The sequence below is a fragment of the Coffea arabica genome, chromosome 11e (genome assembly GCF_036785885.1).
Source record: "Coffea arabica cultivar ET-39 chromosome 11e, Coffea Arabica ET-39 HiFi, whole genome shotgun sequence".
NCBI classification, from domain to species: Eukaryota; Viridiplantae; Streptophyta; class Magnoliopsida; order Gentianales; family Rubiaceae; genus Coffea; species Coffea arabica.
The window spans coordinates 49,413,975-49,431,675 of NC_092331.1; the positions used below are offsets into that span (position 1 = coordinate 49,413,975).

Sequence of the window (17,701 nt, forward strand, 5' to 3'; positions counted from 1 at the left end):
AATTTTAAAAATACAAAAATTGCAACGAAAATTGTAAGCAATTACAAAAACTTTAATGTTATCATATTTGTTTTCCTTCCTCCTCTTTGAAAAGACAAGAGAATAATCTTCATCTGCCTTAAGATTATTGACTCACGAAACATATTTTTTAGATACTGTTAATATAAAGATTGGCTTCTTAGATTATGTTTGACAAGGGAAAGATAACGAAAGAAAAAAATGTGGGAAGGTTTAGAGAGAAAATATTAGATGAGAAAGAGAAATGGAGGACGTTTTTATCTTCATCCTGACACATATGCAGCCTAAGTGGCAAAAAAGGAACACAAAGGTAATAAATTTTAAAATTAGGTTACTTTGGGTATATATTTTGGAAGAAGAGTTATTTTGGCAATAAACTCATTATTGTATCCACTATTCTATTTATTTCTTTGGCTTTGTTTGATAACTCATTTCTACACTGAAATTTAATAGATGATCTTAACATAGTCAAATGTGTTTTATAACCAAAAAATAGAACATTTAAAATAATTAAGTGGCTCTAAATTATCTAGACAAAACTTACTCCAAAATATAAGTGATAAATTGTTCATTTATTACTTAATGCAGAATACGTTTACATGTTAGGATTTCAGTACTGAACAAATCAATAATTTAATGGATTCAAATCTCAAAACTTTAGATTTCAAATTTTAGATTTTATTTTTATCAAATGCACCGTGTCAATTTTCAATATTTTCTTCAGTTATTGATTTTTTTTAATGTGTTCATAAAGGCGGGGTCTCTAGAGAAGAAAGTGTGCCACCCAACATGGCATGGCTGATCCATCACTTTCTTATTTGGGGTCCTCATCAGATGAATCTAATTCTTTCTCTGAGTGATAAAAATTTGTTTGAAGAGTTTTTCCTAACCTTTGAAACTTTGATTTTTAGTTTCCTTTCAATTCTAACATTAGTTATGATAATAACCCACATATGTTCTCTTGAAAAACCTTTTCTTTTTAAAAGTTCCAAGTCAGAGAAAATAAAAAAAATCAATTTGAAGAAAAGGAAGATGACAGCCACCTAAATATGGTGGAGCTCTGATTAAAGGTTTCTATCCGAAAGGGAGACCTAAAGTATTCTACTCTGTCCCAACTCCCAACTACAGCCATAGGTCATCATCTAAAGTACGCAGAAGTAGCCACTGGGCCTTTGGCCCGGTAGTCACCACCAAGCCTTTAAAAAGTCTTGGTAATCCTTGCCTCCCACAAAAAATTGCCACAATATATAATAGTCTTAATTGATCATCTTCGATGCAGTTTCTATTTATATCGAGTCTTTCTTCCCCTCCTCTTAGATTAGATTATAAGAATTCTATCGTTAAAAAAAAAAGTACGCAAAAGTAGCCCTAGAACTAGGGACAAAGGAAAAAGTTATCCTGACAAGAGATAGGGAAGGATGGAGAAATATCATTCATGAATATTATGAATATGTTTTTTTTAAAATTATACCACATTTATACCAATTTTAACTCTTATTTTTGTGTATGAGGTGTTAAATTTATCAAAATTTTATGAATTAACTTTTTATACACTCACAACGTAAGGGTAGTGTTTTTTTTTTTAACACTAACGGCTTTGAATGTATGCCGCATATGCGCATAATTTGAATTTAAAATCTAAATTCATATTATGTAATATGATCTAAACATGATAGTGTAAAAAAAATTATACATTGACAATATATAAAAGAAGTTTTCCAAATTTTATTACCTTTTTACTTTTGTATGTGCATCTACAAAGTTAGGCTACATGTTGCTGTCATTTTATAAATAACTAAGAGGATAAGTCATTGTCCTTCTTGAAATTTTAAAATTTTTTTTCAAAAATTGATGTATAATTTGTAAAGAATACGTCAAAAATTTATTACGTGTTTCATAAAATTAATTAATTAAAAAATATGAGTATTTTTCAAAATATTCACTACATTGATTCATTTACTTGGTTTGGCATATGCTCTGTTTATAGGTTCCAGACATTCACAACGGGGTCATTCAGAAACATGGCGAGACACAACTATGGCACAAGATTTTGAGTTTGGTAGCCAAAAACCAGTCCATGAGATTTGCATTATAAACACATAACTCAGTAATATGTGAGATACGGAGACAGCATCAAAATAAACCAAAAACTGTGTCCACAAGATGCTTATTAGAAAAAACTAAATTCCAGAACAGGATAGTCTAGGTCCAGGTCGCATTACATCGAAGAGTTTCGAACAGAATTTCACGGATTAATAATGACACAATCTCAGCAGCCTCAGCAACCTGTTAGAACATTGAACAAACACCATTAGATACGTTGAAGTGAAAAAGATAAATAAAGAAAAAGAGAAGAAAAATGTCACCACAATAAATAGTAGAAGAACTATAAACTGGTTTTCCTATTGATTTTTTTGTTCCGAAAAAAAAAAAAAGATATGCAAACAACAATAACCGACTAAGAAGACCACAAAATTTCGACACGACTAAGAAGACCACAACTTTTTAGGACAATCCACTGTCCCAAACGGATCCCATACCAGTACCGGTGTCAAGTTATGTCGACACGGGTACATTGGGGTAAAACAAAGAGCTAATCTGTTAGTGTCACCAGTTTGACAAGCATGGTGCAGCTTATACCCCTGATGGCAACAATGGCTTTCACCCTGACAAAATTATACATAACTTGATGACTATGTCTTGGAAAATCTTGTGCATTGCTCAGGCTTCCAAGAAAGATAGATGGTGAGAGTGATAGCTGGAAATTTCAATCACTTAATAAAGCTCACTTCTCTCTTCCTTTCTACCTGGATCGTAAGAATCAACTTTCCATTCCATGGAACTGGTCATGAAAAAGTTAATGTGTGTTAGGAACCAAATATACCCCTCATTTCAACACACCTTATTTATATCTACAGCCAAGCCCCACAAAAACTTTGGGTTTTAAGAGGACGGAAAGCAAATTCCATCAAAAAAACGGTTTCAAGATTATAATCGTGTTTGAATTTACTGATGACAAGAATGATGAATCCAGCTACAGCTTTGCCGAGTAATGTCATCAGAAAAACCACTTCTAACAGGCTTGAGTATCATTCTTCAATGCAAGTGTAGATACCAAACCAGTAACATGCCAACTTGCACTCACAGCAGTTTTGTTACCAGCAATTAGCCAGTAGGGTTTTCAGACTTCAATAACAGTATGAGAGCTGCGAAAACACTATGCAATGAAAGTTGCTAACAAGCAACTGTTAAGAATTGAACTTTGTTCCAACCTCGAAAGGAAAAGATATCAGAAACTATAATACTCAACAACTGTTATTTGCCTATATCTCTCTCTGCCCCTAACTCAAACATACTTTCCATTCAACTGAAGTTCAAACTCAATAAAAGCCCAGATTCCCAGGAATACAGCTTATTTTTAAATGTGAGTATTATCCTCAGCTATCTTTTCTCTGGAAAAGCTGTTTAATCAGATTCTTTCCTAGCTGGGGATACAATGTATCTCTACATGCCCCTTGGAAGAGAGCTTTTGGCTACAAACCTCAATAGGCCACAATTGTTTTCCAGCTTAGCTCCACTACATGGATAATTTCCTATTTCTTTTTTTTTCAAGTCCTTTTGCCCAGTATCAAGTGAAAAATGAGGCTCATACAAGAAATGAAAGCTGTAACTGGCCAAATCCCATGGTTTTTTCTTCATGCGAGCAGTTGCACTTATAGCCAGTTTGTCACACGCCAAATAGTCTACTCACTTAATATAACTAAAAAGCAGTCACGAAACACAACTGCTCTTAATAAAAAAGAAGACATCCATTTAGCTTGATGATTTCATAAGGTTCAGATTGATGCTTTGACAGAATTTGGTAAACATTCAGGTACAAATGAAAAAACCTAGACAGAAACCTGATGTACTGCAGGTGAACATTTATTATCTAGTACAAAGGCATTACATTTGCAATCTTTTCCATTACAACAGAATGATTAGCTTCAATACTTCTGAGGTACAAAATTATCAAAATTTGTTCAGTTGACAACAGAAAACTAGTCAGGCCATTATAGTTAGCACATCTAGAAACAACTTTGGGGTTAGAACATTCAAAGGTAGCAAAAAGCTAAACACAGATCCACACAAAGCAAAGGAACTAAAAAGTTCTCTCACTGAGTATGTCTGAGCTGCAACAGAGCATATACATCCTAAAACAAGTTCATATACATTGTCTCCAAAGTGGCACTATTCTTTGCCTACCAACTGAAGCAAATCTCCAACCAACAAAAGTAAGGTACAAAAGAAGGATATAAGCTTTATCACAAAGAAGCACATAAATGAGCAATGCAACACTCTTAACAGATACAGAAATTCACTAAGAAACTCATAAACTTGAATTAAACCACATTCGATTAGAGAAAACGTAAATGACCACTTACAAAACTAAAACAAGAAAAATCCTTGATTAATACTCCCTCCGTTCCATTTCATTGACACAGTCATATTTTCCTTTTAAGTTCTCCCAAAATATTTATAACTTACATAAATTGGCAAACACATTTGCATTCAATTCCTCCATTTACCGTTCAAACACTCCCTAAAAGTCCAATGCATGTGTCTTTTCATGAGCCCACAGATTATTACCAACGAAACTAAGACAACTTCTTTTGTAGTACGCGCTAGCTGGCATTAAGAAACTAAAGCAATTAAGTGTTCCGATGCACGCGCTAGTTGGCAATCACATCTGCGATTGGACAAACATCTTGGCTCCACAATTCTTTATGTCTTAGTACAACACTTAAAGCTCTTCATGGGGGTGAAACGAGAAACTACAGCATCAATTTTCAAATTCTATCCACTCTTCATAAAAATTACAGTTCCCGAAGTGCGATAAATTTTATGGGATGAAGACCAAAACTGTCATTAAATTGCCTATCATACGAGTCATTAGCTCATAAATTGCAAGCACTTCAACCAAAAATTACATTTCTATGCCAAAAACCCCATTCAGAGATAACCTTAAGCTGTCAAACATAGAGATTATAAATCCTAAAGACTGTCAATTAAAAAAACTAAAGCAAACCCACTTAACAAAACCTATCCAACAGTCACCCAAGAAAAAAAATTTTATTTACCTTCCCTAAGATTAAACCAAATAAAACTTGAAACCCAGAAAAATGTCAAAAAGCCTCCAAAAAATCCCAGGAAAAATTATCCAAAATAGAAGTCAAAGAAAAAACTAAAAAATAATTACCTTTAGATCAAGCATTTGGCAGTTTGAGGAATAGGCTGCGCCGCTGGGGAGCCGTGTTTTTGTTGGGCTTCGGCTTCCGGGATCTTCTGCATCCGTTCCATGACAAGCTCGTACACTCTCTTCTTACCTGCTTGATTGATTAACAAATTGATAAGACCGAAACAAGTAATCTATGTGGATATGCCACTCATATTCTCTGCCTGATCAATTATACATGTAAACAAAATTCACAGCTTGAGGTAAAGCAAAAATCAAGAGTCGGCCTTGTTTGGATTCCCATTTCTTCCCAAAAAATTTTACACTTTGCGATAATGCATCTTTCAATCACTTTTTTTACCTCATATCATATCGTTACAATATTTTTTTAACAGAAACTCCAGAAAATAGTATCCAGACGGGCTATTTGCGATCTCAAAAGCAGCAGTCAAAATGACTGCTGCACTGCCCCACTCACATCGGTTGAGCTGAAGGAACTACAATTACACAGTCAAAATGACTGAAGCTCTAATAGAAAGGCCGCCAGAGTTGCTCCAAATTAACCGGTCCATATCCGCTGCTAGTACAGCAATGATACTGAAAGATGAAGTTGCAATCTTGCTGCTGCTGCTAGTCTTCTCATTGAAATTAATGTCTTAGTATCCACAGAATTTTCTCAAGTACCCCACAGCTTTCTCTTCACAGACTCGACCACAATTACCATGGTCCCCCCAGCTCTCTATTGGACTCTTTTCTCATGGCAGCCGGCTGCCAACCAGGGTGATAGACTGATAAACCCAAGAATCTTTTTCTATTTTGCTAACTTCCAAGAAATAATTTCAAGCAGAAATTTGTCCCTTTCCTTACCTGCCTCCAAAAGAAATTATAGAAATTACTCTTTGGAGTATGGGAGTATAGTATAGTTTGAATCAGTCTAAAGACTTGACTTTTCCGACTTGGCAAGTCCACGCAGGAGTTTACAGTGACGGAGCCATCCTCACTTCATTTTCCAAGGACCAATAATTCCTCCCACCTCATCCTGCAAATCCTACACCAGCTTTAAACCGATCATCTCCATCGATGTAGGAGTAATCTGTGTGTTTTGGGGTACCCTCTTAATTTTGCTCCAATGTTTACTCCTCTTGTATACCTTTCCTTTCTCTTCAATCTCTTGTTCATCATCACTTCCAGCGATACTCCACCTTACAGCCCCACAGATTACATCCTGATCAACTGCGGATCATCCTCAAACGCAACCTCAGCCGATGGCCGGAACTGGTACGGCGACGCCGGCTCAAAATTCTCCCCTAACGACATGGCGACTATTTCTTCAGCTGTCACAGCCACCGAGCAAGACTCTTCGGTCTCCGGAGCCCCTTATTTAACTGCCCGTATCATTCGTTCTAATTTCTCCTATACCTTCCCTGTCTCCCCCGGAAAAAAGTTCGTCCGCCTTTACTTCTACCCGGCCTCCTACTCCAGCGACTTCAACGCAACTGAATCTTTCTTCGCTGTCTTGGCTAATAACTACACCCTTCTGAGCAACTTTAGCGCATTTTTAACAGTTTCTTTCGGTGGATCCTCATCTGCCTCCCTTGTTAAAGAATTCATCATTAATGTTCAGGCTATGAACCAATTCCTCAACGTTACCTTTTCGCCCTCTCCGAAGGCCTACGCGTTCATTAATGGAATTGAAGTTGTTTCAACCCCGGACGGACTCTACATGGGCAACCATGATATGTCCAGTAATCCCCTCAAAAACGTGAATGATCCCAACATTCAGTTCGAGCTTGATCAGAACGACACTGCCTTCGAAGCTCTTTACAGGCTTAACGTCGGAGGACAAGCTGTTACTGCGTTAGATGATAGTGGGATGTTCCGAGGGTGGGATAGCGATGACAGCTTCACCTGGGGCGCAGATGAAGGGAATCCATGGAGCAATAATAAAATTGCTGTCAAGTACACTCCGCAAACCCCAAATTACACTGCGCCAGCGATAGTTTATACTACCGCAAGGGCGATGGGCAAGTTTAGCACCCGATTCAACTTGAGCTGGACGTTCTCTGTTGATTCTGGGTTTAATTATCTCCTGAGGTTGCATTTTTGCGAGATTGACCCTGATTTGATTACACAAGAGAACCAACGGGTGTTCAGGATATTCATCAGTAACAAAACAGCTGAGGAAGAGGCTGATATTATAAATTGGACCGGCGGCCCCGGAATCCCGGTTTTCAGAGACTACGTCGTGTTCGTTCCACACCCACCGGATGGTCGCCCGAGCAAGCAAGGCTTGTTTCTTGCTCTGTACCCAAATCTCGACGTCAAGCCGAAGTATGCTGATGCAATCTTGAATGGTTTAGAATTGTTCAAATTGAGCAACAGCGGCAGTCTTGCCGGGACCAATCCTGATCAGGCGGCGGATCCCAATTCCCCGATGCCAAACAGCAAGTCACCGAAAAAGGGGAGAGGTGTAAAATCTCCGGTACTTTTTCCTATCGTGGGAGGGGTGGTCGGAGGGTCTGCCTTGGTTTTCATCATCGGTTTCTTGATTTCCCGGCGGCTAAGGAGACGGGTAAAAGATTTTGACCAGAAAAGTGCTTCAAAGTCATCCGGGGTCCAACTTTCAACCAGGTCCAGGTCATCAAAGACAACAAGTGCATCGAGGTCTTCGTCACTGCCTCTAGATCTTTGCCGAAGATTTTCCCTGGAGGAGATCATCTTTGCTACGGCCAACTTCGATGCTAAGTTTGTGATCGGAACCGGAGGATTCGGAAACGTGTACAAAGGGTACATTGACAATAGTCTAATCACAGTTGCTATTAAGCGATTAAATCCTTCGTCAAGTCAAGGGGTCCGCGAATTTCGAACCGAGATCGAGATGCTGTCGAATCTAAGGCATCTTCATCTGGTATCCCTGATAGGTTACTGTGACGAGAAGGGAGAGATGATCTTGGTTTATGATTACATGGCCAATGGCACCCTTCGCGACCACCTCTACAAAACAGATAATCCACCCCTCCCTTGGAAGCAACGGCTTCAGATTTGCATCGGCGCAGCCAGAGGGTTGCATTATCTCCACACCGGCGCCAAGCACAATATCATCCACCGGGACGTCAAGTCAACCAACATATTACTGGACGAGAAATGGGTGGCCAAGGTTTCTGATTTCGGTCTGTCCAAGCTAGGCCCCAGCGGTGGAATCCACAGCCATGTCAGCACGCAGGTGAAGGGGAGTTTCGGCTACGTAGATCCCGAGTATTACAAGAGACAGCAGTTGACGGACAAGTCGGACGTGTACTCGTTCGGGGTGGTTTTGCTCGAAGTGCTGTGTGGGCGGGGAGCCATTATTCCCAACTTGCCCAAGGAGCAGGTGAATTTGGCGGAGTGGGGCAAGAGGTATTACGCTAAAGGGATCATCCATCAAACTGTAGACCCTCACATGAAGGGCGAGATTGCTCCCGAGTGTTTGAGGAGTTTTGCTGAAACGGCGATCAACTGTTTGAAAGATCAGGGGATTGAACGACCCGGAATGAATGATGTAGTCTGGAGCCTCGAATTCGCGTTGCAGCTTCAGGAGGCGGCTGAAAATGAGAGAGGCTAATTGATTAGAATATAGGTGTAAAAAAGAAAAGTCAGATACTTGCGGATCTCACAGAGCCCATGTATAAAATTATGGGTACCGGGCTGTCTGATAGAGCCCATGTATAAAACTATGGGTACCGGACTGAGACAGCCCGACACCCGACAGAAACCCTTTTTTTTTTTAAACATGTCAGTGTCAGCCCGGCACCTGACACATTTTTTTTGAAAAAAGATGTCAAGTGCCGGGCTACACCTGACATCCAATTGAGTGAATTGCAATTCATCCAATTGAGTCAATTGCAATTCACTTTATTTGTTAAGCTAGTTGATAAATGCAATTCACTTTAATTAGTTTAGTGAATTAATTAGTTTAATTAATTGAGTGAAGTAATTTTAAGAGATTCGATTAACTGTATTTAATTAAAGTGATGGTTTTATTTGTTACTAGGTATTCTGCCCTGACGCTATGCATCAGGTAGGTTGGATCCGGTATTTTATTATAATGAGTATGAGTTTGAAAAATTGGAGGGCGGAAAGAATTATTCAATCGAACTTTAACGTCAAGTATGTCTTGAAACTCACTGCAACATCAAACAACAAAGATCCAGTACAGAGGAGGGGAAAAAAGGATAGCCCTCCATCATAATAAAAGAACAAAGCCATAATTTTGTTCAAGGAAAGAGACCTTGGATCTGCCCAGAAAGAAGTTTTATCCAACTCAGGAACTATAAGCGTCACATTCAAATGTCTGGCAATTGCGACCATGTCATGTATCTGTACCCCAATAACATAGAGGAAAAGTATAGGTTATCAAAAATTGCTGTCATAAGCCAGTTCAAACATGCAAGCCACATTATTAAGAATCTACTAATCGCCGCCTGCATTTGGTTAAGGCCTCCGTTGCATGAAACCATTAGATAACCATTGTTCTTGTAAACTCCTACATCAAAAGGTGCAAATTTCAAATCTGATTGTAGGTGGGGGAAAATAGTAGTCAAAATACCAAATACAATTCCAACAAGGGACAAATTAATGATCCATGCTTATTCCAAATAAAACAAACAACACATTTATGATTAACCGCTGCAAATAGAGAATGCAGCAAAATCCACTGATGCAGTAAAACAACCTAAGAGGTTTGTTATACCAATTACTTCATTTCAAAACAAAACAAAAGATCAACAACCACCGCAAACTCTCAATTCTACAAGTGCTTGGAGCAACCAAATCTCTCAGGAACTTGCCGCATGCTTCTCAACTTTTCAATAATCAACCAGCAGTCCAAGTCAGTCGTTTCATCCATCGGTGTGTGAAATTAAACCCCACTTTCCTAAATTCAAAGACCCTTAGATTCTACATTATAAAGCACCCTGAACACCACAAATACACCCACCTCATATCCACTATCCTTTCCGCTTACATTCACCAAAATATGAGCTTCTACTTCCCATCTTTTAAAGCGATCAACATCAACCATCAAAACAGCAAATTCATTACAGCGCCCAAAAATAAAAATCAAAGAGCAAAAACAGAATCAATCAAGTAGTAATACTCATTCTTGGGAGGAAGAACTCGAGCAGGGACATCTTCAGGGGCAGATTTAACATCCAAAGCGGAAGCAGAACCAGTAACAGAATCCTGAGAAAAGCAAGATGGCCATCCCTTCAAAATTCTAGGACCAAAACTTTCACCCAATGCCGTTAACTAAACCAAGCAATTCCACAACATCACAGATGTAGTAGCCCTTATCATCCATAGCTTCATTTCGACCGTGAAACCATGGAATTTTTAAACTTCTCTACTCTACTATGTTGAATAATATTTCCACCTTTCAACCCCATCACCCCACCTAATCCTAACCCTAACCCTAGCCCCCTTAAACCCCAGTTCTTCCTCCTCCTCCAAACACTCTCCTCACTCTTCTCTTTCTCTATTCTGCACATATCCCCCATACATCAAAATTCCCCGCCTCCCCTTTTCTTCAAAAAAATCAACAACTTCTCATTAAATTCTGCAGAAACTATTACGTTTAATCTATGAATGAAAAAAAATCCCTGATCTTAATTTACAATCTAATAGAAAATTCAAAAGGAAAACAAGGGAAGGAAAAAACACCGCCCGGAGAAAGCTAAGAAGAAGAATGAGGAACGGGAAAGACACTGGTAAACAAGGCGAAGAAAAGAACGAGAAGAAACAAGACCGACAAAAGAATAGGAAAAAGTAGTAGCTCTTCGCGGCCCATTTTTTCGCGATGGAAAAATAAATAAGAAGGTGTTTATAAAAAAGATGTGATTTTATTAAAAAATAAATGGAAAAGGACCAAGAATGGGACTTAAAAAAATGCGACAATTTGGGTCCAAAATTCAGTCTAAAAAGGGTTTTTAAGAAAAAATAGGAGTCGCCACTTGGTATTGAGTTTGGGTGTACCAAATCACCAAAAAAGTGTTTTTTAAATAGAAATAAAATAAAACCCTTTTTGACGACTCCAGGTCTTTGAAAACAGAGAAAATAAGTTCGGGAGTCACGGTTGAAGAAAGAGAAGGCAAAGGTTCGATTAACTCAAACCTAAGGCACCCTTTCAACCTAGTCTAAGCCAGTTGCGTGGTTTAGTCAAAATTTTCTTAATTTAACCCTTAAATTTATCACATTTGGATATTTCCTATATGGATGCAAAAATAAAATATCGAATAGGACAAAATATCCATTCAAGGGTTTAATTGATATCAATCGCATTGATTGCGAAGGCCAAAATAATTCATTGAAGGGGTCACGAATATGCAAATGATGAAATTGAAAGAAAATAAAATAAAAAAAAATTAAATTATATACATAGGTATAAGTGATCAAAGAAAAAGGAAATGCAGCATAATGGGTACGGGAGACAAAAACTCGTGACATAATTTTCTTATACAAGGATTAATGGGGTATTTAAACTAAAGAGTTATAATCACCTATATCCATGTTCAAAAATAATTCTCCTAATATGAACAAGCAAATGAACTAACTTATTTCATAATTTCTTAAATGAAGTGCAATTCTAAATGATTTGATTAACACATATAGAGGGTAGGGGGTAGAGGATAATATAATAGAAAATATCATGCAAATGAGAAAATTCTAAAAAATAAAATATACATGGAAATGTAATGGATATCATACAAAAGATGAATCTAATGCATGAACAATCTAAGGGTCTAGCGTTGGACTAACCCATTTCTAAAGGTCCTTACTAGCATTGGACTAGCAAGTAAATGGAGGGAGAAACCACAACTAGCGTTGGACTAGTGTGGTGACGTCATGCATTAACAGTAGTGTGGTGACGTCATGCATTAACAGTACATAGTAAACAAATAAAGTATAAATTAGGATAAATAAACACATAAGAGCACGTAGCACATAACACATAAGCATAATATCTAAATGCAAATATCCTAAGAAAAGCAGTAACACAGAGCAAGTAAGCATGCAAATCACAACAAGCAAATAAGGCAAACAAGCCCTAATTATTACATTAGGGGGAGGGCCTACTACAATCTAAAATGGGAAATAAAATAAATAGTTAAAATAAATACCTAACTATTACAATTGTGGCATTTAATTGCCTTCCCAAATAATTTCGAATCAAATTAAAATAAATATACAAAATTAAAACAAGTAAATAAATAAATAAAAACATTCAAGAGGCATGCAATTAAGCACATAAAGTCACATAGGGCACATAGGGTCAAATAAAGTCAAAAATAAGAGAAAGAGTGTACCTCCCCTGAATTGGTACCCTAATGAAGTAAAATTACTTATTTACCCTCCAAAAAATAAAGAAAAGGTCAAGGCATCACTTTAAGTAACCAATAATCACATAAAAAGGGAATGAATATGAAATTGAATTAATCGAGGCACTTAAATGAAGGTGAACAAACCATGTCTATGAAATTAAAACAAGTAAGGATTTAATTGTAAAAATTAATAAAGTTTTGAGGCCAAAATTAAAGAAAAATAAAGTTAAGGGACCTATTTGCAATTAAAATAGGGACATAATTGAAAGAAATCAAAGGCCTTAGGGTCACAGTATACTTAATGAAAAGTACAGGGACCATTCTACAAATTCGTTGACCAGATACTTGGCTAAACAGGCCGTTGGGCCATTTTTCTTATTTGTTTGGGCCGAAAGCTTCCTAGCCCAACTGAAAGCCCTAAGAAGACAAGCAGGCCAGCCTATCTTTGGTCCAAGCGAAACCCAGCTAAAAATATATATGGGCTTTATTCCCAAAGCCCATGTCAACAACCCAGAAAATAAGTCATCAATTCATTTGTCAAACCCAACCAACAATTCCAAATCAAATCACATCTTATTTATGAAAACCCAACAAGATAAAAACTCAACTAAAAAATTACTAAACTCTGATTATGCATTAAATCCCAGAATTAATCTACTTAAAAACGCATTTAAACATGGGAAATAGGATCAGAACTCAATTGCAAAATGGTTCAATTGCAAAAGTTTTTGGGCCATATTAGAATTAAGTAAAAGTTGGGGGATCAAAAGTGTAATTTTTCCAGATTTTCATCCAAAAATCCAAAGAAGATTTCTGCAATCGGAAGTTTTATGCGACTCCTGAGTTCATCATCCCAGACACATTTATACAAAGAAAACTCAAACAAAAGCCAACCATTTGTCAACTAAATCAACACAAAAACTTCGACTCATTTCCTCAACAAAATTTTATGATAAAACATTCCTTATGACTTTTAAAAATACCACTATAATTTTAATTTCATGAAAAAAATAAAAAAAATCAAAAGTCTAGATTACAAAATCGACAAAACTTAACTAAACAACCTCTCCAAATATTGAATAGTCAGGATTATTCATTTTTAACAACAATATATGCACAAAAATAACATTTTTATTCGACTTTCCATTTAAATATTTTTAAACAGTTTGCATGCCTACACAAGAATCATTTCTTTTTCATTGATCTAACTTAACACATTTCCAAATTTTCACCAATACAACCATAATAAAAACAGCAACAGTAAGAGAAATTAAACAACCAAAATATGTCTAATAAAAAAACTGAAAAATACCTCAATGAAAGGGGAGTTTCTTGGCTAAAGCTTTGAATAAATTCCTAAGCCTCAACCGTTTATTTGTTTGTTGTTTTTACCTCCTTCAAGCTTTCTTTGATCAAAGGACCAGTGTCTCTGCAAAATTTGTTTTCTGTCCGTTGGCTCTGCCCAAGCCCCCAAGAGAAGAAGGATTCCCGTCGTCCCTCAAATGAGTTTCCCTTGAGTCCTTTTTATGCAATTTTCTTCTTATTGGATCCGTTGAGAGCCTTTTCTAGTCAAAAGGTGGTGATGCCATCATGAGTCATTATGATGGCTCATTATTATTATTATTATTATTTTTTTTTTTTGGAATCCAAGGAAAGAAAGACCATAATTTTTAAATTTTTTTTTTTAAAAAACAAACCTGCAAAAATGAGATAATACACGTAAAATGTAAGAAAATAAATAACACCTTAAATGAAAAATAATTAAGAAAATATTAAATTTTGCCAAAAATTTGGTGTCTACAAGCTCCCAAAACTCTGAAAGGGCGCGTACTGGATTCAGCTCAACTCACCAGAACAGAACGAAGAACGCTAAGAACAGAACAGAACAGAACGAAGAAGAGAATGAGAGGAAATTGCTGACCGTCAAAATGTTGCCATCGAAGAGAGCCACGCGGACAGAAGTGAATTTCCAGCAAAGCCATTGCCATCCAATCCCAAAATGCCCCTCAAAGTCACAACAATCGCAGTATAACCGGTCCATTGTCCACTGTTCATAAGCTATTCATGCTTTATATATGTAAGATTTATTAAATATTCATTTATTTGTTATAAATGATTTAATTATTTAATTATAATGCATTATTTGTTGTTATTTGTTATTATTTGTTGTTATTTAATTACACTTTATTTGTTGTTATTTGTTATACTATTTGTTATTATTCGTTGTTATTTAATTACACTTTAGTTGTTGTTATTTGTTATATTATTTGTTATTATTTCTTATAATTATAGAATCGCAATTATTTATTTATTTGTTATAAATTATATATATTTGATTCAATTAATTAATTATTCAAATAAGCATATTAATGAGGTTCTAAAATGCTATCAACACTCATCTCTAATAGGTATAACATGTCAAGTGATAATTGCTTGGTGATTCAAGTATATTGGGGTGGAAAAATTATAAACGAAGGAGGGTCAATTTCATATGATCCTTCTATACCGAAACAAGTGTTGTTCCTTACAGAGATGGTAGGTTATGATGATTTGGTAGACAAAATATACAATCTTTTGGGTTTAGATCGGAATCTTCTGGGTAGACAAAATATACAATCTTCATTACATGTTTGCTAAATATCAAATATTATAATATGGGAATTTAGCCTTTTATTATTTGAATGCTTATCGTTATTTTTATATTTAGCCATTTCACCGTTGTCACGCTATGCATTTTTTCCTCTTTTTTTGGTCCTTTTTTTTATATATTGCACAATAAATTTAGTTTTATAAAATTATAGTGAACATTAAAAATTACATAAAAATTCTAACAAATTATTTCTCAACAATTTGAGAACTACATCTTATTACAAAATGAATGGTATATTTTGTTTGAAAAACATTTTCGTAGTTTAACATCCTATAGGAGTAATTAGTGATTTTGCACAAATCTATTTTCTTTTTTTTCTTATGTTTCAACTTTGAAATGTAAATTAATTAACTTAAATTTCAAAGTATTTAGTACTTCAGGTCGACTCAGCTTTTTATTAAACTTTTTTTCTTGTTTTGGTTTTTTGATTTATTTTGTATGGGAGATTTATGAAATTATCTTCACAATACAAACTACGAAAAAAAATTCAGAACTTAAATAGATGTTCTATTAGTATGCATTATGTTCAATTGGTAAAATGCAAAAATTCAATATAAGTACCAACACGAGAATGAATACGAAATCTAAAATGTTTAGGGTTTAGGGTTTAGGGTTCAAGGTTCAGGGTTTAGGGTTTAGGGTTTTGATCTTTAGGGTTTAGGGTTTTCGGGTTTAGGCTTTAGGCTTTAGGGATTAGGGATTAGGGTTTTTAGGTTTAGGGTTTTCGGGTTTAGGCTTTAGGCTTTAGGGATTAGGGTTTAGGGTTTTGATCTTTTGCATGATGCAACATGTCACAAATTGCGATTGATAATTACTAATCATATCACAATTTCAGCCTTACGATATTTTCTTGAGAATAAAATGAGAAGCTATAAATGAAAGAGGAAAATTCAAAATTAAAAGAATATGAATACTAGATAATTGTATTTCAAGTCAAGTGATTTGAATTCTAGTGGGAAATTTTCACTAAGAATTTTTTGTTACTCGGCACATTTTGTTTGGTAGACTTATTAATTTTTTTTTATTTTTCAGAAAAATTCGGTCAGGTACCGGGCTGACACAATCCGACACCTGATAGATTTTTAAAAAAAAATTTCCTGTCAGGTGAGATTCTATAATTATAAGAAATAATAACAAATAATATAACAAATAACAACAAATAAAGGGTAATTAAATAACAACAAATAATAACAAATAACAACAAATAAAGTGTAATTAAATAACAACAAATAATGCATTATAATTAAATAATTAAATCATTTATAACAAATAAATGAATATTTAATAAATAACAAATTAAACCTAATTCATCACCTTAATTAAATGCATTTAATCGAATCTCTTAAAATTAATTCACTCAATTAATTAAACTAATTAATTCACTAAACTAATTAAAGTGAATTGCATTTATCAACTAACTTAACAAATAAAGTGAATTGCAATTCACTCAATTCGATGTGAATTGCAATTCACTCAATTGACATCTTTTTTTTTTTTTTTTAAATGTGTCAGGTGCCGGGCTGAGACAGCCCGGCACCTGACATGTTTTAAAAAAAAAAAAGTTTCTGTCAGGTGCCGAGCTGTCTCAGCCCGGTACCCATAGTTTTATACATGCACTCTGTCAGATCCGCAAGTGTCTGACTTTTCTTTTTTACACATATATTCTAATCAATTAGCCAAAATGAGAGTGGTCGACGTCCATTTGCTTTCTGTATGCATGGGTTGGGAGGAGATGAGCAAGCTACGACTGAGGACGACGAGGATGTGTTCTCAGACTCGGGAGTTGAGAAAGATTCTGCCACCAGGATGAAGAGCCGCCGTAGTATTACGTCTGGGACATTCACGGCCAGTAGTGACATGTTAAAGTCTGACAATGTTTTCTCCGAGATCATGAATCCCGCCGCCAGGTGAGGATTTTAATCAACAGATTAAACCTTCAAAATTGTACGTGGGATATTCATGTCTCAGGAGTCGAGCGTGCTATGTCCTTGTGCCATTTTTTTTTGGTTTTTTTTTGTCTGTATTGGGCAACCTATTTGTAATGCCAAGATAGTGTATTTTTTGAAATGTAATATTAATTAAGGGAAGTACATAAATATTCGGAGTGTTTTTGAAAATGTAAAATCGATTTAAAAAAGTAAATAAATACGATAGAAAATCAGTAAAATTGATGGGAAAAGTATTAAATGCAAGGGAAGGTTAGTGTTTTTGATAATTCATGCCTTAGGAGTCTAGCGTGCTATGTCCTTGTGCATTTTTTTTTGTATTGTGTAACCATTAAGATATATTTGTGGTGTTAAAATATATTTTGAAAATGTAAAATTAATTAAGGAAAGTATGTAAATATGAGGGAGTATTGTTGGGGATGTATGATTAATTAAGAAGAGTAAATAAATACAAGAAATGATTGGTAAGATTAGATGAGAAAAGTATTAAATGCAAGGGAAAGTAATAACTGTTAGT

General features: G+C 35.6%; 1 protein-coding gene and 1 long non-coding RNA gene across 3 annotated transcripts; one reads left to right on the plus strand and one right to left on the minus strand.

Moving 5' to 3' along the window:
• The first annotated feature begins 5,480 nt into the window (after positions 1 to 5,480).
• Positions 5,481 to 9,216, plus strand: LOC113718944 (receptor-like protein kinase FERONIA). Its single transcript, XM_027243880.2, has one exon. The coding sequence runs from the start codon at positions 6,363 to 6,365 to the stop codon at positions 8,832 to 8,834; it is 2,472 nt and encodes an 823-aa protein (XP_027099681.1). The 5' UTR covers positions 5,481 to 6,362; the 3' UTR covers positions 8,835 to 9,216.
• Positions 9,217 to 9,827: 611 nt separating this feature from the next.
• LOC140021005 (uncharacterized) lies at positions 9,828 to 14,618 on the minus strand. 2 transcript variants are annotated; one of them, XR_011824964.1, is made up of 2 exons: positions 14,439 to 14,618; positions 9,828 to 14,153 (listed from the first exon to the last, which is right to left on the minus strand). It is a non-coding gene; the product is annotated as an uncharacterized lncRNA (long non-coding RNA). The 2 variants fall into 2 exon arrangements; XR_011824963.1 differs by having other exon boundaries at positions 9,828 to 14,285.
• Positions 14,619 to 17,701: the final 3,083 nt, after the last annotated feature.

Bases quoted from the DNA above. Each gene is read 5' to 3' on its own strand.
- LOC113718944 (XM_027243880.2), top strand. From the start codon at position 6,363: ATGTTTACTCCTCTTGTATACCTTTCCTTTCTCTTCAATCTCTTGTTC.